The sequence below is a fragment of the Eurosta solidaginis genome, chromosome 2 (genome assembly GCF_040869045.1).
Source record: "Eurosta solidaginis isolate ZX-2024a chromosome 2, ASM4086904v1, whole genome shotgun sequence".
Taxonomy (NCBI): Eukaryota; Metazoa; Arthropoda; class Insecta; order Diptera; family Tephritidae; genus Eurosta; species Eurosta solidaginis.
The window spans coordinates 181,030,960-181,054,153 of NC_090320.1; the positions used below are offsets into that span (position 1 = coordinate 181,030,960).

The window sequence follows — 23,194 nt, forward strand, 5'->3', positions numbered from 1 at the left end:
ATTCTATCTTGGATGTTATTTGCGACGACATTTCTGAAATGCGTGCCTCCTGTGCTTGTTACTGTCGCCGTTTGTGAGATATAGCAGGTAATATCACGTTCAAGTCTGTGCTGGTAACAGCCTGCGATGTTTCGTTTTTCTCTTCAATTTTTGTTGTTGTCTCGTCTCCATCAGGATGAAAGACATCATCGTACATGTTGTATTCAATACACGGTTCCCCAACTCCTTTTTCAGTTGCTGGATCCTTAATTCACTTAACTTTGCCATTTTCTTGTTGTGCTCTGCACCTCTGGAATTTATTCAACAATTCCTCTTCTGACACCAATTGTAACGAATTTCCAATTTGAAACCCAGCTATGGAGTTAGCCGGATTTGAAACTAAAGTATATGGATATGGCCGGTTTTTAAATTACCTGCCGAAGTCTTGGGCCTATATTGGTGTAAGTAAAAAGCCAAATATACTTTCATTTATTAACTAACTAGCAGGCCAAGAAGACGTTGTTCTGCCCTAACTTTGGCCTATCTGCATAACTTTTAGGAAGTTTTTGCCTCTTACTCTCCCTTCCCCTCCTTCCCGTTTTCTCCATCCCTTTATTCACTCCTTTCTCTGCCTTTCTGCGTCTCTTTCTCCCTCTTCGTCGTTTCTCTCTAACTCCCTCTCCTTTGCCCTACCCCGCTCCATCTATCACTCTTTTTTCGGCTAAGTCTATCTCTTTCTTAGTTTCTTTCCTTTATTTTCTATCTTTTTTCCTTCCAGAAAAGTTAATTGAAAACCTTTGCTCTTATTTTGGTAAATCATGCGAATTTTTAAACATTATTATGAAAATAATATTCGTTTTGGCGACCTTTTTATTTAATGAAATTGGTTTTATGTGTACCGGCTCGAGGTCAATATACTTAGTAATAAAAACACCAGTTTTTATTTTTTATTCCGATATATTTCGGTTACACGTCGGTAACCGTCTTCAAGGGACTATACAAAACAATGTAAAAACAAATTATCATACATGTAATATGTCATATTTTATAAACATACATATATTTTTGAGTTAAACGTCCGTTCGCGTTGGCGTGGAGTTTTGTACTGTCGATTTTGTTGTGAGTAAGTGTCTGTACAAGTGAGCGACGTTGATCGTGTCTGTTTTGAAGTTTAGTCGTATGTCAGGTGGTGTATGTATTATGTGTAACATTTCCAGTGTTAGTCTCTTTCTATAGTGATTTTGTTGTTGTAATACCGACGCTTTCTCAAAGTTTGGACAGTGACCACTAGATGCACAGTGGGCTGTTAGTGCAGTTTTTTGGTTATTCAAATTATGACAATGTTTCATGTCCGATTTGTGCTGTTCTATTCTCGTTTTTAACTTCGATTTGGTGGTGCCTACGTAAATACTTCTGCATGCTTCGTAGTTGTTGCATTGCACGGAATTTTGTAAATGACGTTGCTTTTTTTCATAGGAGGTATTATGGACTTGGTTTTATTGAACATGCTTTTGAGTGTGTTGCAGGGTTTATGGGCTATTTTAAATTGTTTATTATTGTAACAGTTGGACTTGATTAGACGCTCTGATAGTTGAGGTACGTAGATTACCGATTTAAACGTTTTTGGTGTTGCGGATTTTTCTAGATTACCTGCACACATCGATCTTCTTATTAATGTCCTTATAATATTTTCAGGAAAATCATTTAGTTTGAGTAGGGAAAAAATTTCTTGTCTAATTTCTTGATGATAGACATCGTCTGATATCTGTAGCATGCGTCGTATACAGCTCATTGCAGTATTCATAATCATACTCTTCGGGTGTTTAGAGTAAAAATTTATTAGTCGCCCTGACGCAGTTGGTTTCTTATACCATATAAGTTTTATCTGGCTATGTCTTTTTATAACCATAGAGTCTAAATAAGGTAGTTTTCCTTCTTCTTCCTGTTCTATGGTGAACTTTATGTTTTTATGAAAAGTGTTCAGCGCGTTCAGGGTATTCTGTATTTCATCATGTTTTACAATTGCGAATAAATCATCCACATATTTTGTCATAATTCTTGGTTTATGCACTAATTTTTCCATCGTATTGTTCGAAAGTTCTTCCATTATAATGTCCGCGATAACTGGAGATGCCGGCGATCCCATGGGCATACCTTTTAATTGTGTATAAACCGTGTCATTGAATTTAAAGTATCTGTTTTCTTCGATACAAAACTTTAATATGTCCATAAATAGTTGTTTGGGCATATTAGTATGTTCTTTTATAATCGTCCATTTATTACGTATGATGTCAAGTGCCATTTGTGTTGGTATACTTGGAAACAATGAAAGCACGTCAAAGGAGATGAGTCGGCACTACCGCCCAGGATTTATGGGCTACCGAAAATCCACAAGGAAGGACTTCCTCTCAGGCCGATTTGCTCAGCTTTTAACTCTCCATCATATGGTCTATGCCAATTTCTAATAAATATTTTAAAAAATATCACGGCTGACTCCAAATACAACGTTAAGAACACACTTGAATTTAAAGATAGAATCAATAATACCTTCATTTGCGAGGATGAAAGACTCATCTCCTTTGACGTGCTTTCATTGTTTCCAAGTATACCAACACAAATGGCCCTTGACATCATACGTAATAAATGGACGATTATAAAAGAACATACTGATATGCCCAAACAACTATTTATGGACATATTAAAATTTGGTATCGAAGAAAACAGATACTTTAAATTCAATGACACGGTTTATACACAATTAAAAGGTATGCCCATGGGATCGCCGGCATCTCCAGTTATCGCGGACATTATAATGGAAGAACTTTTGAACAATACGATGGAAAAATTAGTGCATAAACCAAGAATTATGACAAAATATGTGGATGATTTATTCGCAATTGTAAAACATGATGAAATACAGAATACCCTGAACGCGCTGAACACTTTTCATAAAAACATAAAGTTCACCATAGAACAGGAAGAAGAAGGAAAACTACCTTATTTAGACTCCATGGTTATAAAAAGACATAGCCAGATAAAACTTATATGGTATAAGAAACCAACTGCGTCAGGGCGACTAATAAATTTTTACTCTAAACACCCGAAGAGTATGATTATGAATACAGCAATGAGCTGTATAAGACGCATGCTACAGATATCAGACGATGTCTATCATCAGGAAATTAGACAAGAAATTTTTTCGCTACTCAAACTAAATGATTTTCCTGAAAATATTATAAGTACATAAGAAGATCGATGTGTGCAGGTAATCTAGAAAAATCCGCAACACCTAAAACGTTTAAATCGGTAATCTACGTACCTCAACTATCAGAGCGTCTAATCAAGTCCAACTGTTACAATAATAAACAATTTAAAATAGCCCATAAACCCTGCAACACACTCAAAAGCATGTTCAATAAAACCAAGTCCATAATACCTCCTATGGAAAAAAGCAACGTCATTTACAAAATTCCGTGCAATGGCAACAACTACGAAGCATGCAGAAGTATTTACGTAGGCACCACCAAATCGAAGTTAAAAACGAGAATAGCACAGCACAAATCGGACAAGAAACATTGTCATAATTTGAATAACCAAAAAACTGCACTAACACCCCACTGTGCATCTAGTGGCCACTGTCCAAACTTTGAGAAAGCGTCGGTATTACAACAACAAAATCACTATAGAAAGAGATTAACACTGGAAATGTTACACATAATACATACACCACCTGACATACGACTAAACTTCAAAACAGACACGATCAACGTCGCTCACTTGTACAGACACTTACTCACAACAAAATCGACAGTACAAAACTCCACGCCAACGCGAACGGACGTTTAACTCAAAAATGTATGTATGTTTATAAAATATGACATATTACATGTATGATAATTTGTTTTTACATTGTTTTGTATAGTCCCTTGAAGACGGTTACCGACGTGTAACCGAAATATATCGGAATAAAAAATAAAAACTGGTGTTTTTATTACTAAGTATATTGACCTCGAGCCGGTACACATAAAACCAATTTCATTATTATGAAAAATAATTATCACTTTTATCACACGTTCGACTTATTTCGTTTAAAAAATCACACTTTTGTTTTGATTTTAAATCTATTAACTATGAGCACTATGAGCTGAGCTTATACAAATTACGGAAACATTTTCATAAGGCAATTCCTTCTAAAAGAACACATTTATGGCTGTCATGAAAAATATTAAAAAGTACTCAGTTATTTTGTCTTTACGATCAGCATACAAATTAGCATAAAAATATATTGAAGAATTAAATCTCCTTTATTTTAGCATATAGATACAAACATACCAAAAAATAGAACTTTGTTTTAGAATTTTAAGGCAACGTTTAAAATTTTTTACGAAAGAGTATTTTTCAAGAGAAGTATGCATTCTTCACCATTTATGGTGCATCAAAGAGGATAAATTATGATAAGAGACGTCACTCGTTACTCGCAGCCATTTCCTCGATGTTTTCTAAGAGATAGTCGCTGTTTTTGTTTTTTTTTTTGCGAGATGTGCATAAAATATCTTCTATACATGTTTGTGGGGTATTTGTGTTTATTTTTCCGACTGTATTTAATTAATTAATTAATTCTCTTTCCAAAAATCACAGTTGCAAAAGGTGCCTACACAGCAAGGATAAATTCGAGACAATTCAAAAATGTCTCACTTAGAAAACGTTCGGCATTAATTTTTTAATTTCGAGCGAGTTACTCGTCACTCGTAGCGAACTGGTGGCTCTTATCATAATTTATCCTCTTTGGTTGCATTAACTTGGCAACACGCATAAATATGTATGTACATTAGGGTGTCCCTTATAAGAACGAAATATTTCGTTTTGCAATTATCAAAACGCATACCCTCTAATTCTGTTTAGTGTACAAACCTATGCTTAATAACAAATTTTATTTTCCACGTAAGCTTTAACCCGTGCCGACAGGACCTCAAAAATAACAGTTTTTGTCTTCATATAGTAGCTGGGTTAACGAAAATGTTGATTGCTTTGTTTAAAGATGCTATTAGAAATTTGTATTAAACATTGTTTAATTTAAGTATTATTAATAGAATTACTCAGGACACTTTCTTCATTTTTTTACAATCTGAATAAATATTTCTATTCCTTGCACAGCGTAAAAGGAACTGATTTTGTTCTTCTTCTGCGGTTATCAAACCATAAAGGTCTTGCATAAGCTTAATAGCTTTTTCAGCTGTGTCATTAACCGCTTTTAAGCTCAAAATCTTCAAATTTGCTTCTACATAGGTTTCATTTCCTTCCCACGAAGAAATATTTTCCTGAAGGAAACTGCAGTAACCTTTTAACCTCGAAAATATATTTTTTGGAAATCAACTTGTCTACTCTTTCGTAATGTTTCAGGGTCTTTAAAAAGAGTAAGTCTTGATTCGACGCTTTTACTGCTAAACTGTATATTAGCGTGGGGTTAACATAAACTGTCACAATGAATAAAGAAATATCTCTAAGCGCTTGTTCGTCCTTGACGTTCATTTTAAATTGAGAATGCAACAAACACATCTTTAAAGAGTAAATAGCTTTTGCCATCCATCATTCTGGATGGAATGCGCCTGGAGGTCTGATTTTAATTTTATTCTCCGAGTTTCCTCCCAAAAAAATAATAGCTAGTTCAATCAGTTCCCGATAATCATCTCGTACAATTGACTTCTCCAGTTCGTTGTAATAAAACTTCACCAATTCATTTATCATCGTCTCACAAAAATTTTGTTTTACGAAATTAGCGCAGGATTCAATATAAAAAAAAAAAATAAATAAATGTAGGGCGCGATAACCTCCGAAGAGATCTAAGGCCGAGCTTCTCTTCCAATTTGCGTCGTCCTCCTATTGATTTTCCCTACAAATCGGCCGGACGGGACCTACATGTTTTATGCCGACTCCGAACGGCATCTGCAAGGCAGATGAGTTTTCACTGAGAGCTTTTCATGGCAGAAATACACCCGGAGCGCTTGCCAAACACTGCCGAGGGGCGACCCTGCTTAGAAAAATTTTCTTCTAATTTAAAAACCTTTTTTCTAAAATTTTGATGTTGCTTTGCATTAGGATTAATATTCTTCCAGTTATCTTTGAACTTTTTAAATAGTGGAATCTCGGGACTGGTACTGTCCTCTTATATTTTAGTTTTAAATACACTTTTAAGCACACGTTCGTAAACATGATGACGACAAGCAGAGAGTAACAATTATCATATGTATTTAATTAAGGAGCTTTGTTCATATTGCTTTATACAATGGTTTTTGTAATTGATATTAGAGAAAAATTGTAAGTTTACAAACGGCGATGGTTACTATGATATGTTTCTGAATTTCACTTCTTCATCAGCTAGCTTTCGGGAGCTGAGCGTTGAACTCGAATCTCCAACATTCATATCAGTGCAAGCCTTTAGCTGCTAAGCCATATGAATGTCCCGTTGTTCGCTGTACAATTGGTCTCTAAGAGTTGCCTTTTTGTTTATATTCCTTTTGATCACCATGTAGGCACATACAATCTGTATGTAGTTTATTCCTAATGGTGTGTATATGATTTTTTGGCGCGCTTTTGAAAGCTTACTAACATTTGTTCGGATTGTACAGTAACAATTATCTTTCTAATGCTTGCTCCAAAAGCACACACGCTCCATTCAAGCGACCTGTATTCGATGCTGTCGTATCACAGCACATTATTTGCACTTTATCATTAAGGTTCCAATCAGTGAGCGCATTTAGTACTGCATTTGCTTGATCTTTGCCGGAAGAGCTTTCTATTTTCGGGACTGCAAGAATTTGTTCTTTCTCTTCAAATGGAATAATTATTGGCAAATGTTCTTCTTTACAGCTTTTTACGTTGAGACTAGGTAACAGTTTTCCATCCCAATGTACAGCACCAATTTCGGGCATGTTATTCTGAAAATCAGATTTAATGGATTATGCTCTATGTTTTGTCATTTGCGTTCGAATGCGTTGAATAGAGGATTTGTTGATTGGGTAATCATCACAATTAAGGCCTAGAGCTTCCAGTATAGGTTGAACTACATAAACAGTATCTCGAATGCTGAGTTGACATCTGTCTAAAGTCGCAACCATTTTGGAGTGACAAAATTTTTTTTTCCTCTTTTTGCTACTGCACTGAAAGAACGAATTGATTGAGCAGTGGAAGGAGTCGGTTCGTTCAGACTTTCTTCAGAGCTTGCAGATTGGTCATATAATTCTGTAAGTTTTTATATATGTTAGCAGCAGCAGATGTCGACAAGCCCTCTGAGGGCATTTGTTTGATTCTATATTTCTCTTTTGCTAATTGTCTAAGCCTTGCCTTTTCTTCAATTACAGCCGACTATTTGTCTACACGCATTAAGCAACTTGGGCGCCCTGGCTCTCTCTGTTTTTGTAAGAATATTTTATCTTCTTCTATTTTAATTATGTTGAGAGCATTAGCATGGACGATATCGAATAAATTATCCAAATCCTTTTGAAACTCCTCCTCGCGACGTATATAAAAATCCGGTATCTTCTTGCAATTTTTTTGCAGTTCTCGCCAGAATTAATAAAGATCCAGAATTTCCTTAACACAATTGGGAAAAGCTTTGGTGTGTATTCTTACGTTTTCCCAGAATATAATGCACTCCCGAGCCACAAGATTTGCACTTTCACTAATGCTTAGCTTTATTTCGCGAATGTTGAAAAACAGAACCGCAACAATTTGACTATTCGACGGTAATTTTGCACCTGTTATTTGGTGATTAATCTCGCCCACCAGAAATATACTATATTTATTGCTTCTTAGTTCCACTGACATTTTCGAAATGAAAAACTATCCGCGTTATTTACTCCAAAACTCAAGACTAATACTGCGTGCACGTCTTATTTGAACGAACACTTATGTAAACATTTTTTTCTATTATTGGGAAACGCCACCAAATCTGTTGGTCCAGTATTTTCAAATCTTTTTATTTGCAAAAAGCTAGCGCATTTACAAAGCTGCGCGGCGTTACGTTGTTGCGTCAATACAGATGGTGGCGCCCCTGCCACCCAACACTTTCCCCGTGTTCCAATGGACAGTGATACAGATCCGGATAAAAATTTAACTCGAAAATGCAATAACAGTGTGATCCAATCAATTTGTTGTTGCATTTGAATGTTACATTTATATCGAGATCTGGATCAATGTCCAATGGTATACGGGGCTTGGCATAATTGCACCAATAAGCTAAAATCCTTCCCATCTACACCACCGATGTTACTCCTAAAATTATATTCTAAATAAAGTGTACTAACTAACCTAAATCGTAAACAATTCCTTATAGAACACTTGGTTTCCAATAAAACTAATTTGATGGAAAGTTAACCGTTGAATCTGAACCAACTTGTTTCCAAAGTAATTCGGCACTGTTTAGAGTTTTTGTAATGAGCTTATATTTTTTTATTGAATATATTGGATTAAGGAGAACCGATCTGAAGGGTATGCGTTACAAAAAAAGAATTCTAAAAATAAGGGACACCCTAATGTACATACGCAAACCCAAGGATAACATTTGTTGAAACGGTATCCCATGCACTGGCTCAGGAAACAGCGTCACTTTTGAGTAAGCCCGCATACAAAGCTCATCGCGTGGAAGTGGAAAGGCCAGACTGGGTAGACACAATTTTGGAAGCATTAATAGGAACGCAGCAGAAAAACGATGGTGCCGCCAAATGCTTTAAATGTGGAAAGCCAGGGCACATTGCATGTTATTGCAGTACCAACCCTATCAGTTCCAACAATGTGGGTGACCTGAAGGAGATGAGCAAATCTCCAAATCTACTCAATCGTTAAACTAAAGCGAGTCAGCCGCAAGGGGCGGCAGATGGCTCCCGCAATTGAATGCCCCATAATCTCTATCTCGCAAATTGGAAAAAGGTCAAGCAATCTTACTGTCGGAGGACATGTGGATGGAAAGGAACGTTTACTGATTGTTGATACGGGTGCATATCATTCCATCATTCGATCAGATTTAGGCAACAAGAAGATAAGACCATTGCTTGGAGCAAGATTACGTACAGCCACGTGGGAGGACACCCAGGTAATTGGAGAAGTAGCATGTGAAGTATCTATTGGAAATGTCACCGTACTACACCATTTTATAGTGGCAGATATTGTTGATGAAATCATAATTGGAGTGGACTTCTTAATCGACCAAGGCATCCAGATCGATATGCAAAGCAAGACGATGCGATATAAGAACATGGATGTGTCACTTAATTTCGACTACGAGAGGGACTACAAAAGTAAACGAGTGCTGGTGGAAGAGAGTCAGCAAATAACACCAAAAGCCGAAGCAGTAATCTGGGCAAAGATTGATGGAGATTGTGGGACAAACAAACTGTGGGTTGTTGAAGCAGCAAACAAATCAACACCGAATGTACTTGTAGGAAAAACCCTGACTATGACAAAACAAGATGGACGTATTCCGGTAAGAGTACTCAATGAGTTCAAGTCACCACTCAAACTGACCAGAGGAGCTATTTTGGGAAGATGCCAAGAGGCTGAAGTAGTAATCAATTGTGAACAGCTCCAGGAAGACGTTTCATCTAGCAATATTGATTTTTCAAGTATCGCCTGATGAAGGAATGGATGTGGCATAGTTGTTCTTTTAAGAGTTGGGCTCAGAAATTTCACGTCCGTGCCCATGCACAATTCCAAGTTTCACGAGATGAAGGAATGGATTTGGCACAGCAGGTTACTTAAGAGGTGGGCCCACACATGTCATGGATTTGGCATATCCGACTATTTTACAGCTGGCCTCACCAACGTTATTTCCGTGTTCTCCATCGTGCACTTATTTTCCCATTTTTCTATCGTAACGTCTGGGGCGAAAACGTGTTTTCCTAAGTAAAACGATATTCATAGAACACCATCCTAACTTTTGTGATTTTATTTCAGTTTCATTAACTTTTGTTTTAGGTTTATTACATTTACATATCTATTATGTATATATTAAATTTATGGTGATAAAAATTTTTGTTTATACTTACTGTCCTTGAAAATTGTTTACACTTGCGGCATTTTGTACATTTGTTTATTTTTCATGCTTTCCGCTCTTTTGTACCTTCAGCGCAGATTTTTGTTCTTTGCTAATTTAGTCGATCGAACATATTTATATGAGCAAGTCGATTGTTATATGTATATATGTAAATATTGTGATGAATACTTTCTAATGGTTTGTTTTTTTATACCCCTAGTCCCGAAGATGGTTTTAGAATAAAGCCGATATATCGACAAGAAAAAATTATACAACTATAATACAAAAAGTTGTGTTTTTATTTAATTTGGCCTTCAGCTCAAGCTGCGGGGCGTTACGTTGTTGCGCTAATACAGAGGGTGGCGCCACTGCCACCCATCACTTTCCCCGTGTTTCAATTGACAGTGATCCAGATCCGGATTAAAATTTAACTCGAAAATGCAATAACAGTGTGATCCAATCAATTTGTTGTTGCATTTGAATGTTACATTTACATGGAGATCTGAATCTCTATCCATTGGAACACGGAGCTTGGCATAATTGCACCAATAAACTAAAATCCCTCCCATCTACACCACCGATGCTACTCCTAAAATTATATTTTAAATAAAGCGTACTAACAAACCTAAATCGTAAACAATCCTTTATAGAACACGTCGTTTCCAATAAAAATAATTTGATCGGAAGTTAACCGTTGAATCTGAACCAACTTGTTTCCAAAGTAATTCGGCACGGTTTAGAGTTTTGGTAATGAGCTTATATTTTTGTATTGGGTATATTGGATTAAGGAGAGCCGATCTTAATTGTATGCGTTACAAAAAAAAGACTTCTAAAAATAAGGGCCACCCTAATGTACATACATATGTATGTCAAGCTGATATGAAATACATACATACATCTATACATACATATAAATGTACTATCGAAGTAAGATTACGTATATATTTATGTATGTGACGCATCATGTCTCCCTCAAACCAAGTTTGCGCGCACAGTTCACAGCCAACAATCACGTGAACTGCATTTTTTGGTAAAAATTTTACTGTTGTTTAAACAATTTTGCTGATATAAGAAAATAATCAAAATTTTTTTTTACGCAGAACATATGTAGGTAAATATTTCAAAGTTTTACTGCAAAGACGAAGTATTAAAATCGATCCATCCATTTTGAATTTATAGCTTTGTAAACAAAAATTGTATAATTTTTTACTATAAAAGTTGTGTGGGATTAGCGTAATCGGTGCAACCGTTCTCGAGATTTGCGCTTAAATTTTTGGTTCACCTGTACGAAACAATGAAATGATTTATTTAATTGAACGCATGTTGAAGTATTTTTAAATGCATTCAAGAAAACAATGCGATACGTTAATTTAGAAAGCTACCAAGTCCGACTGGGTTTGTGTTCGTGACAGCGCCATCTCTGCTCGCTTGGTTGTCGCTATTTTTTTGAGAAATCAAAATGAGGAATAGACATTCACTGATAAACATTTATTTAATCTCACTTGAACTTAAAAATTGAATATGGAAAATATTAGTGAAAAGCTTGAAGGTTGAAGTACATGCATGGTTTGTTTCGCCATTATCAACAGAAGAAGATAATTGAAGATTATCGCTCATTTGTCTAATAGAATATAATAAATAATATAATAAAACTTGATTAAGCGTTGATTGCTTTAACGTATTTTTTATTATTGCGTAAATGCGCAGAACGTAAACTACTACCGTATTTTTTCTTTTCTATCAGCCAAACCTTAGGTCAGGGTAGATTGAGCTGGCTGGTTCTGATTTTTGATGTAATTGATTTTTGAATTTTGAAGTAATAAAATAAACTTTGAATATTTCTGAAAAATAAAATATATATTTAAAATTTTTACAGTGTACTTTTTACTAGGTCCGTCGCCATATTTTTGTTATTGTTGGCCATCAATTCTGTTTCAATGTAGAAATTTCTGGCGTACGCTGTTATAGACAATGCAAGTAAAAGGCATACATTTATAAATTTTATTTTAAAACTTAACAAAAAATAATTATTCACAATTTAACTAAATTTAATAACATCCTTAAATCAGAGAAACATTTTAACTTATTTGTTTGCAAATGAAACGTTCATAAATGAAACCAGCCTAAAGCTAACTGACACAAAATATGTCGTGACCAGTGTTGCCAGAGGAAGGAGACGAAAAATCTTCATTTTTATAGAAAAAAAATTCACTTGTAGATTTAGGTAGCGAAAAAATCGTCTCTATACCCAAAAATCTTCAGTAAATTATTGTTTGCAAATGAAACGTTCATAAATGAAACCAGCCTAAAGCTAACTGACACAAAATATGTCGTGACCAGTGTTGCCAGAGGAAGGAGACGAAAAATCTTCATTTTTATAGAAAAAAATCTTCATTTGTAGATTTAGGTAGCGAAAAAATCGTCTCTATACCCAAAAATCTTCAGTAAATGATTCTTAAGGGCTCTTTTACAGGAACCGATTTTAGGATGTACAATAAAAAATTATAGAATTGATTGAACGTCAAAAAATCTACCGCAAAATGGACTCGTGTAAAAAAGCCTCAAGGAATAAACCCAACATCTATTTCCCCATAGAAACTTATTGAAATATTCTTATAGTATTTCGTAAGCGAACCCCCTTCCATTCTTCTAATAGGCTGAATCCGTTAAAAAACTCTTAACTCTTGTACCATCCAATATTTTCATATATATGTGGCAAATAGATGAGACCTGTTACATAATGATTATTAATCGTAATTGTTATGGATTTGATTCATGGTACTGGTTTTGGACTTAAAATATTTGTCAAAAGAAACGGGAGAAATTAAAAATAATAATTGTTTGATTATTTTTAATTAAAATTATTTAATAATTACTTTTTTCTGAAAAAAGTTAAAATAATCATTACCAATTAAAAAACTGTCTAATCAATTGATTACTTATCATAATTCAAATTTAACAGGTTTGAAAAAGATAAAGCATTGGGGTGTAGGAGATTTTAATTTGATCGAAAAACAAAATTTTTTATTAGTCAATTTTACTGGCTATAGGCTGAACCAGTTTATTTTGCTGTGAAAATCTCTAACTAAGTAAAAATATAACTTATGTCTCAAACAGGTTAGGTATGTACATAAATATTTCTTACGAAAATGTTCAGTATAGAAATAGAGTTCGCCTTAAAAATAATAGCGGTCCAAAGAAATTTAGCCTGTAGTTATTCGAAAACAAAAATCTTTTGGCAGATACATATGAAATCTTAATTTTGAAGATTTTTTAGTGCAATTTTTTGGAATCTAAGAAAAGGCCAATAAAATCTTCCATTGAGGATAAACCGTCACTTATGGCAACGCTGATCGTGACATGCAGAATATGCGTGAATAACAAAATTGCGAATTGCTATTGGTCGGTTGGAGATGGCCGACTTTGACAGTTAGCACCACAGGAGTTGGTCGATTTTGAAACTAAGGGCAATTTAAATAGAGAAATTTGGGCATGGACGGTTTTTTTAAGAAATTATTTTAATATTAAATACAGGTGATGGTTTAGAATATAATGTGATACTTAGCCTAAAAATTAAAGTTTTGGTTCATTAATAAATACACCATCAGCATGTTTCAATTTTAACTTAATTTTCTACTGCGATGCTTATGCTATCACTCTCACTAATACATTTTAATTTTTATCAGCCACTGTTTTAAAAAGTTGGATATAAGCTAAGGTACATTAATGGACGCATGGCGGAACTATATAAGGTGGCAGCACGGTGAAAGCTGATTTGTACTTTTTTAATATGATTTGGTACATCAACTTCCGGCGCAGTACGATTTTGACATTACTCCCTCGATTTACAAAACCAAAGTACACGGAAGTTTTATTTATGTTTGTAGGTATGTCACCGTGCTGCCACCTTGTATGGTTCCGCCATGAATGGAAGCGACGGTTTTTTTTAAAGGATTCCAAATGTGACAGAGAAAATATTCTCCGAGCGAGACATACTTCAAATTGTAGGTCTAGTCGAGTATAAAAAATCTGCATGCATTCAATACTGTGATCCGAGTATTTAAGGGAGTACCGAATAATTTTTCTAAAAGTTCTATCACTAATATGGAGAACAAAAAAAAAAAAACATATTGAAATGTGTAGTCAAGTGTTATGGTTTGCGTATTTGGAAAAATTTCAATGTTTGTTCACAAGCAAAATTCGTAAATATGTACGTACCTGCGATCGTCCATTGCGAATCCTTCTTCTCCGTTTTTAAATCGTTGGCAGGGCGAAGCAATATCTGCACAGTCGCAACGGCAGTTGAAGACTTGCACACTGCTTGAATGGAATTCGTCTTGCCTTTGCGGCAATCTAATATTTTCTTGAAATACGTCAAAATGCTTGGGACATTTACAAACCCCATCTGGATCATTTTCAGAGTCGTTGCGGTTCATTCGTAGATTTTGTGAGTCCAAATCATAAAACTGCAACTGATTTCGTCGCCTAATAGCAAGACCGGAGCGTTTATCTCGAGTGTTGAGCTCCGGAGATGAAGTTAAATCTGTACGGTTGATACAATGACATTCAGTGTCGTTGCGTAGCATTAACATTTCTATATCTGTTTGACGACGAGAGTTACTAGAGTTCACTTGAATAACCTACAATGAAAGCGAACAAAAGAAAAATAAATAATTACATACATACATATGTATTAAAAAAAAATTATTTACTGTGCATCAATGAACGAATTTCTTGCATTGTCATTTCTTTTGTATGCATATATGAAAATATGTACATACATACATATACCTATATATATATATACTTATGTCAGGCAATATCTGTTGAACTTATAGTGTGAGTTACGTGAGGGAGGCCATTTATTTCGGCGAAACTAATATCTTCAAAAACAAGTAACGCACAAAGAATGTATAAAGTGCAACGCCCTATAAGATTTCTTTTGTATGAGTCATTCATTGTTTTGCACTGTTGTCTTTTTTGTTAGGTTTTTGGTTTTATTTACATTCCTGTCACTGTATATCCATAAAAACATGCAGCAAAAAATGTCATAACCGGTTGTAAACAATACGGAATACGTAGGCAGCGCTAACGCATGGTATCCAGATCAGAAGGAAATGCTAAAGAATCTTTCTTATTTTCCCCCTTATAAGCTCAACTTGATGTTTTTTTTTTATTTTAAAATATTTAATTTCTTTATTATTCATTGTGTTTATGGGGTATTCCATCCCATTTCGACCAATTTTGAACCCGACCCCTTTAGAATTGGCTGAAAGTTTTTCTTCTTTTTCAAGCTTGCGAAAGACGTTTTTCAGAAGTTTTTCAAATTTTTCATCCAACTCAAAAAAAGTTATGAATTTTAAAAAAAACACCGTTTTTGTTTTCAAAATGCTATAACTTTTTCAAAAATTGACCATTTGGGATCTTTTTTTTTACATTGTTTTTAAATGTACTTTTCGGAAAAAATTCAAAAAAATGTTTAAAGTTTTTTTTTTTGTAATTTTTCAGTTTTTCGAGATTTTTCGAATTTCGCCCTTTTTTTCTCATAAAAAACTTCAATCAATCCTGCAATCATCCCCACTAATCCCGGAGTGATTTTTTTTTTTATTTAATTGAAAAAAAACTTTAAAATTTTTTTTGTATTTTTTCCGAAAAGTACATTTAAAAACATATGTAAAAAAAAAGATCCCAAACTTACTATAACTTTTTCAGAAATTGACCGTTTGGGATCATGTTTTGTTTTTGAAATATGTTTTTAAATGTACTTTTCGGAAAAAATACAAAAAAAAATTTAAAGTTTTTTTTTTCAATTAAATAAAAAAAAAATTCTCGGCCTACCCCGGGATTAGTGGGGACGATTGCAGAATTGATTGAAGTTTTTTATGAGAAAAAAAGGGCCAAATTCGAAAAATCTCGAAAAACTGAAAAATTACAAAAAAAAACTTTAAAAATTTTTTTGAATTTTTTCCGAAAAGTACATTTTAAAAACAAATTTAAAAAAAAAAGATCCCAAACGGTAAATTTTTGAAAAAGTTATAGCATTTTAAAAATTCATACCTTTTTTTGAGTTGGATGAAAAAATTTGAAAAACTTCTGAAAAACGTCTTTCGTAAGCTAGAAAAAGAAGAAAAACTTTCAGCCAATTCTAAAGGGGTCGGGTTCAAAATTGGTCGAAATGGGATGGAATACCCCTTACATAACTTCTTCCGAGATGGCTGCTGGTAATATAAAGACGACTCTTGATACAGGGTTATGACCCTGGGACGGTACTCAATATCTACGTCGGATTAAGGCCCTAGTGACGCCTTTTTTCTTAAGTTTTATAAATTTATTTGAACTCAAATCATAGATTAACTAGAAATAGTGTTTTAATTCCCAATATTAGCCGTGTTTTTTTAAATGTGTATACATCTACATTTTCGGGTAAAAAACGCTTATCATCACTCAGATAATGATTAAGGGACCCTTCTAGCGGCAAAGCAGGTTGTGCTTAATAGCGGAGACACGCACCTCTGTTGGTGAAAGTGTGTAAACTAAAGCTGAATCGGTTGCGACACACACCCTTTTCGATCGTAGTAGTGGAGAACCCCAGCAGGTTAGGGGGCTTAGTATATACCCGCGAGAGGTATGCCCGGCGGCCACCGTGGTGTGATGTAGCGTGCTCCGCCTACCACTTTTGTCCCTTCCTTTCAAATGTAGGATGATGTCTCGGCGACCCAGCAGCCCATTTCGCTTCGAATTTTCGGTAGAACGACTTTTTTCAAAGTTTATTGCAATGGTTTGTACTTTTGCTGGATTCAAAAATTATTATAATTTTTAGTACGGTGAGCTATAAAAGCGTAGTTTTTACAAACTATAATTTTTAGTTCGATGTAGTTTGTAAATTTCCATATTTGTAAGTGTAATGTTTGTGTTGACTGCTTGACTGACTGATGTCTGCGACTGAAGAAAATTTAGAATAAAAAATTTCGCTTTGCTAATTCTCCTATATTCTTTTTTGACTCCAATATGAAATCGAGTAAAAAAGCTCTGGCAAATTAACATAAAATTGATCCTGCGAAGATTGTTTGTTTTTGTGTTGCTCTCACTTCAGTAAATATATGGTCATGGTGTTTTTCCCGTAATAGTCACATGGTCAAACGAAAATTTTCTGAATAGTCACCACAGCAAATGTTGAAAGGTCATTAAGTCAATTGGCCCTATGGCCACTTTGAATGGACAATTGAGCTGATGCCCAATTCAAATGGCCATAAGGTAAATTGGCCTTATAAACACTTTGAAATGACCTTTTACCAGTTTACCTTTTGTCACCCCAACATTAAATTATTGCATTGTCATCAGCCCTTGATACGTGTGCAAAGTTTCAATTTAACTTATAGCTATTTGAATTGGTCATAAGGTAAATTTACTTTAAGTTGTCATTGTCATTGGTCCTGCAAAATTTCAATTGACCTTATGGCCATTCTAAATAAGGGCAATTGACCTCATGTCCTTTGACCTTGTGTCATCTCACCAAGAAATTATTGCATTGTCATCGATTCTTGATAGGTGCGAAAGTTTTGATTGACCTTTTGGCCATTTGAAGTGGTGATAATATGTTCATGATATGTGATGATATGTTCATGTAAGTATGTATGTATCTACATATGTACTTTAATTCAAAGTGGTCATAATGTGTGAATTTATTTTGACATAGGCAAATGATTAAACGGAAATTTCCTAAATGTTCACTACACCAAATTTTTACTCTTTGGCGACTTTAAATGGCCAATTGACCTTCTGACCATTCCAATGGCCATAAGGTAAGCTGGGCTTATGACCACTGATTACCCCACTATTAAATTATTGCATTGTCATCGGTCCTTGATACGTTTTCCAAGTTTTAATTGGCTACTTCAATTGGCCATAAGGTAAATTGACCTTATGTCCGTTGACCTTAAGTCACCCGATATATACATACAACCAAGCTAATAAAAGCGTAATAAAAAGGTTAAACTAGGTAAACAGTACTTTGTGGTTAGTACCACACAGCATATTAGAATGCAACCTAGGCCAAGACATTAGAATACAAAGATATTGCATGTAAGAATTTCAGTGTAAAGCAGCGGAGCGTACAAAATTCTAGGAATTTTAGCACACAAAATACACTTATTGGAATTTTAGAGAGTTAAAACGAAAATTCTGATCTGATTAGCTGAATAAAAAATGTAAAAATAATTGTTAAATAATAAATGGAGAGTGGTATTTTAACACATTTTGCTGTGGTGAGTGGTGAAGTGTCCTACTACAATTTTACTGTGAAGCTTGCCTCACATATTTTTTCGCGCATGCAACATCTTTGTATTCCAACCTCTTTAAGCTAGCTAACTGGTGCTGTATGTCAACGATAATATTGAATTTTTTCGCCATGACTTAGTTGTTTTATGGTCAAGGACGGATTTGTTTTAGGTAAAACTGTTAAAAAAGGGTTAAAATGAAACTGCATGTACAAATTTTTCTAAACAACACAAATATTATCTTCTTTGTCTATTACGTCCTCATTTGAAAATACCAATATCTAAAACAAAGTACTATTGATCAAATTCTAGTATAAACATTTGGTAAAACATCTCCAATATATGCTTCTGCATATATTGTGGTCGGCAACGCAAATGAACACCTCATGAAGACAACGGAATCACCCTCCTCTTAAACAGAGCTGCTCAACGCCCATACACTTATAGCACTTTTGTTTTTGTTTTGCCCTGCAGAATAGGCACAGATACAAATTCACACTTTGAATATATGTAAATAAATTTTTCATTGCACTCCCATGTGAGGGCATCACATATAAATTCGTGGAAAGCACCTCCATATGAAGCCAAGGCACTTCGGTATGATATTCAAATTTACACTAACAAATTGACAAACAAATTTTGAAAAATATTGTAGCACTGAGAAAAATTTTAATTCAAAATTTATTCATTAAGACCATCAAAATTCTTTAAACATTTAAAATAATATTTTTTTTTAATTTAAAAAAGCTTCAGTGTACATACATATATAACTTTGTATATGTTGTGCGAATTGCACTTCAATATAAAAATTTTTGAACAGCCCTGCTCTTAAATATCCTAAATACAAAGTATGTCGAATATCGATACCAGCGCTAAAAGCTAACATTGAGGTAAATACATATATTGCATTATGCAATGTCCGATCTTCGGGCACTCAAAAAGTTAAAGTTGGGGGCCGCCCCTCGGCTCCATGGGTTATCCGTAAATAAATTAAAACAGATGAAATTTGGTTTTAAAGTATAATTACGATCAGTCACAAATGAATAGGAAATACAAAATGAGTTCCCAATTGCTCTAATGCTAACACTTGCAGCTGAATTCAGTAATCCGTCTCCAGGTACTATAAGATACGTTTTGGGATAAAAATAGGTTTGGGACGATTTGCAATTCTGTAAGCTGTCTCGCGTCACCAGTCTTACAATTTGCGAGCTGGGCCGAGGCAGATCATATGTAAATATAACAAGTAAGGAAGTCTAAGTTCGGGTGAAACCGAACATTACATACACAGCTGTACATTTGAAATGCTGTTGTTGTTTGTTTTGTGTGCTTAATAGTGTTACAAGGCTGCGCAATAATACATATACATATGGTTCTGAACTAATTTCCGTTTAAAAGAAGCCAAAAGGATACAGAGGCTAACACCAATGACCTTGAGCGGGTAATAATACAGTTTTGCTTCAGATATGTGGATTTCCCTACTGTTTATTTTAAAATAAAGATATAACAGAACAATAAACATAAACACACAAGTGCCATTGTACCGAAAAGTGTTATTACAAAAAAAAGACAGGGTTATTAACGAAATTTTCCAACGTTTACTAGAAATATGTTATTACCTGCATCTACGCACTTTACAAAATCTTTTATATAAAAGAAGGCGATTTAACCGATTTAGTCCATTTTTACTGAAAATATTTCCTGTTAAATGGCATACATGTGCACCAAATTCTTCGTCGAGTTATGGCTCCAGAAACGTTGGGAAATGCATTGTAAGAAAGGGGCACTACCACGCCCATTTTTCAATGTTTGAATTTTTTCCCATTTCTTGTTATAATGGCACAAAATACGATTGGTACAAATCAATTTTTGGCTAAGATTTAACTTATTTTTTTTGCCTACGACCCTTTTTAAAGTCATTTATATAAAAGTGGACGTGGTCCTTAACCAATCTTATCCATTTTTACTAGAAATATTTCCTGCTATAAGGAATGTGTACCCAATTTTGTTACGATATGTATATCTTTCTTCGAGTTATGGCTCCCGAAACATTGAAAATTGCTTAGACAAATAAACAAATTTTCAAAAATTTTAGTGTTTTCCAATTTAATGCTATAATTCAATTAAAAAGTAAAATTCTCTTGATACAAAGCTCTTTTTCGCAAAGACATAGCTTATTATTTTCGTCTACGACCCTTTTAAAAATCTTTTATATAAAAGTGGGTGTGGTCTTTAACCGATCTCGTTCATTTTTTCTAGAAATATTTCCTGCTATAGGGAAAATTTGTGTACACAATTTTATTACGATCCGTTAATTTTCTTCGAGTTATGGCTCCCAACCCATAGAAAATTTCTTAGTCAAAAAATGGGCGGTGCCACGGCCATTTTTTAAAATTGAAGTTTTTCCTATATATTGTTATAAATCTACTTGGGAAATGAAATACCATTGATATAAAGCTCTTTTTTGCAAAGATATAGCTTATTTTATTCGTGCACGACCCTTCTAAAAATCTTTTATATAAAAGTGGGCGTGGTCCTTAACCGATTTCGTAAATTTTTCTTCAAAGAATTTCTTATAGTAACCTCTCTGCCGAATTTTGTTACGATAGGTTCAACGATTTTTGATTTATGATTAATAATATTTGTAAAATTGATTTTATCACAAATGGGCGGTGCCACGCCCATTGTAAAAAAGTCTCTATATCAGTCCACACGTCAAATTTTACCATTTTAGGTGTATTATTTACTAAATAATCAGGTTTTTTGTGTTTTCCAAAATGTTACATATATAAAAAGTGGGCGTAGTTATCATCCGATTTCGCTCACTTTCAACACCAATCTATTCTGGGCCCCGACAAGCTCGTGTACTAAATTTGGTGAAGATATCTCAATATTTACTCAAGTTATCGTGTTAACGGACAGACGAACGGACGGACGGACGGACATGGCTCAATCTTAAAAGTGCGATAATTCATTAGCAAAGACGGATAAAGCGATGAAACTTGGTAGATGAGTTGAACTGATGACGCTGATTAGAAAATTAGTAAAATTTTGGACAATGGGCGTGGCACCGCCCACTTTTAAAAGAAGGTAATTTAAAATTTTTGCAAGCTGTAATTTGGCAGTCGTTGAAGATATCATCATAAAATTTGCCAGGAACGTTACGCCTATTACTATATGTATGCTTAATAAAAATTAGCAAAATCGGAGAACGACCACGCCCACTTTTTAAAAAAAAATTTTTTAAAGTCAAATTTTAAAAGAAAGTTAATATCTTTACAGTATATAAGTAAATTATGTCAACATTCAACTCCAGTAATGATATTGTGCAGCAAAATATAAAAATAAAAGAAAATTTCAAAATGGGCGTGGCTCCACCCTTTTTCATTAAATATATCTAGGATACTTTTATTGCCATAAGTCGAACAAAAATATACCAATCCTTGTGAAATTTGGTAGCGGCCTAGATTCTGGGACAATAACTTATTTCTGTGAAAAAGGGCTAAGTCGGCTGAAGCCACGCCCATTTTTAATACACAGTCGACCGTCTGTCCTTCCGCTCGGCCGTTAACACGATAACTTGAGCAAAAATCGATATATCTTTACTAAACTCAGTTCACGCACTTATCTGAACTCACTTTGTATTGGTATAAAAAATGGCCGAAATCCGACTATGGCCACGCCCACTTTTTCGATATCGAAAATTACCAAAAACGAAAAAAATGCCATAATTCTATACCAAATACGAAAAAAGGGATGAAACATGGTATTTGGATTGGTTTATTGACGCAAAATATAACTTTAGAAAAAAAATTTGTAAAATGGGCGTGACACCTACCATATTAAGTAGAATGAAATGAAAAAGCTCTGCAGGGCGAAATAAAAAACCCTTGAAATCTTGGCAGGAATACTGTTCGTGGTATTATATATATAAATAAATTAGCGGTATCCAACAGATGATGTTCTGGGTCACCCTGGTCCACATTTTGGTCGATATCTGGAAAATGCCTTCACATATACAACTACCACCACTCCCTTTTAAAAGCCTCATTAATACCTTTAATTTGATACCCATATCGTACAAACCCATTCTAGGGTCACCTCTGGTCCACCTTCATGGCGTTATATCGAAAAGGCGTCCACCTATAGAACTAAGCCCCACGCCCTTTTAAAATACTCATTAACACCTTTCATTTGATAGCCATATCGTACAAACATATTCTAGAGTCACCCCTGGTCTACCTTTATGGCGATATCTCGAAAAGTCGACCACCTATAGAACTAATGTCCACTCCCTTTTAAAAAGACCAATTAACACCATTCATTTGATACCCATATCGTACAAACAAGGTCTAGAGTCACCCCTGGTCCACCTTTATGGCGATATCTCGAAAAGGCGACCACCTATACAACTACCACCACTCCCTTTTAAAACCCTCATTAATACCTTTAATTTGAAACCGATATCGTACAAACACATTCTAGAGTTAACCCTGGTCCACCTTTATGGCGATATCTCGAAAAGGCGTCCACCTATAGAACTAAGCCCCACGCCCTTTTGAAATACCCATTAACACCTTTCGTTTGATACCCATATTGTACAAACGCATTCTAGAGTCACCCCGGGTCCACCTTTATGGCGATATCTCGAAAAGGCGTCCACCTATAGAACTAAGGCCCACTCCCTTTAAAATACTCATTAATACCTTTCGTTTGATAGCCATATTGTACAAACGCATTCTAGAGTCACCCCTGGTCCACCTTTATGCCGATATCTCGAAAAGGCGACCACCTATACAACTACCACCACTCCCTTTTAAAACCCTGATTAATACCTTTAATTTGATACCCATATCGTACAAACACATTCTAGAGTCACCCCTGGTCCACCTTTATGGCGATATCTCGAAAAGGC

General features: G+C 34.8%; 1 protein-coding gene across 15 annotated transcripts in view; it reads right to left on the bottom strand.

Moving 5' to 3' along the window:
- Positions 1-23,194, bottom strand: part of LOC137240363 (uncharacterized) — a 424,852-nt gene that overhangs the window by 106,407 nt on the left and 295,251 nt on the right. For 11 of the 15 annotated variants that reach the window (XM_067766486.1, XM_067766485.1, XM_067766484.1 and 8 more), the window contains one exon: positions 14,225-14,646. In XM_067766486.1, coding sequence (XP_067622587.1) covers positions 14,225-14,646 — 422 coding nt within the window. Of the gene's footprint in view, positions 1-10,019; positions 10,119-11,726; positions 11,848-14,224; positions 14,647-23,194 lie in introns of those variants that run through there. The other 4 variants (XM_067766489.1, XM_067766488.1, XM_067766487.1 and 1 more) reach the window with 4 other exon arrangements.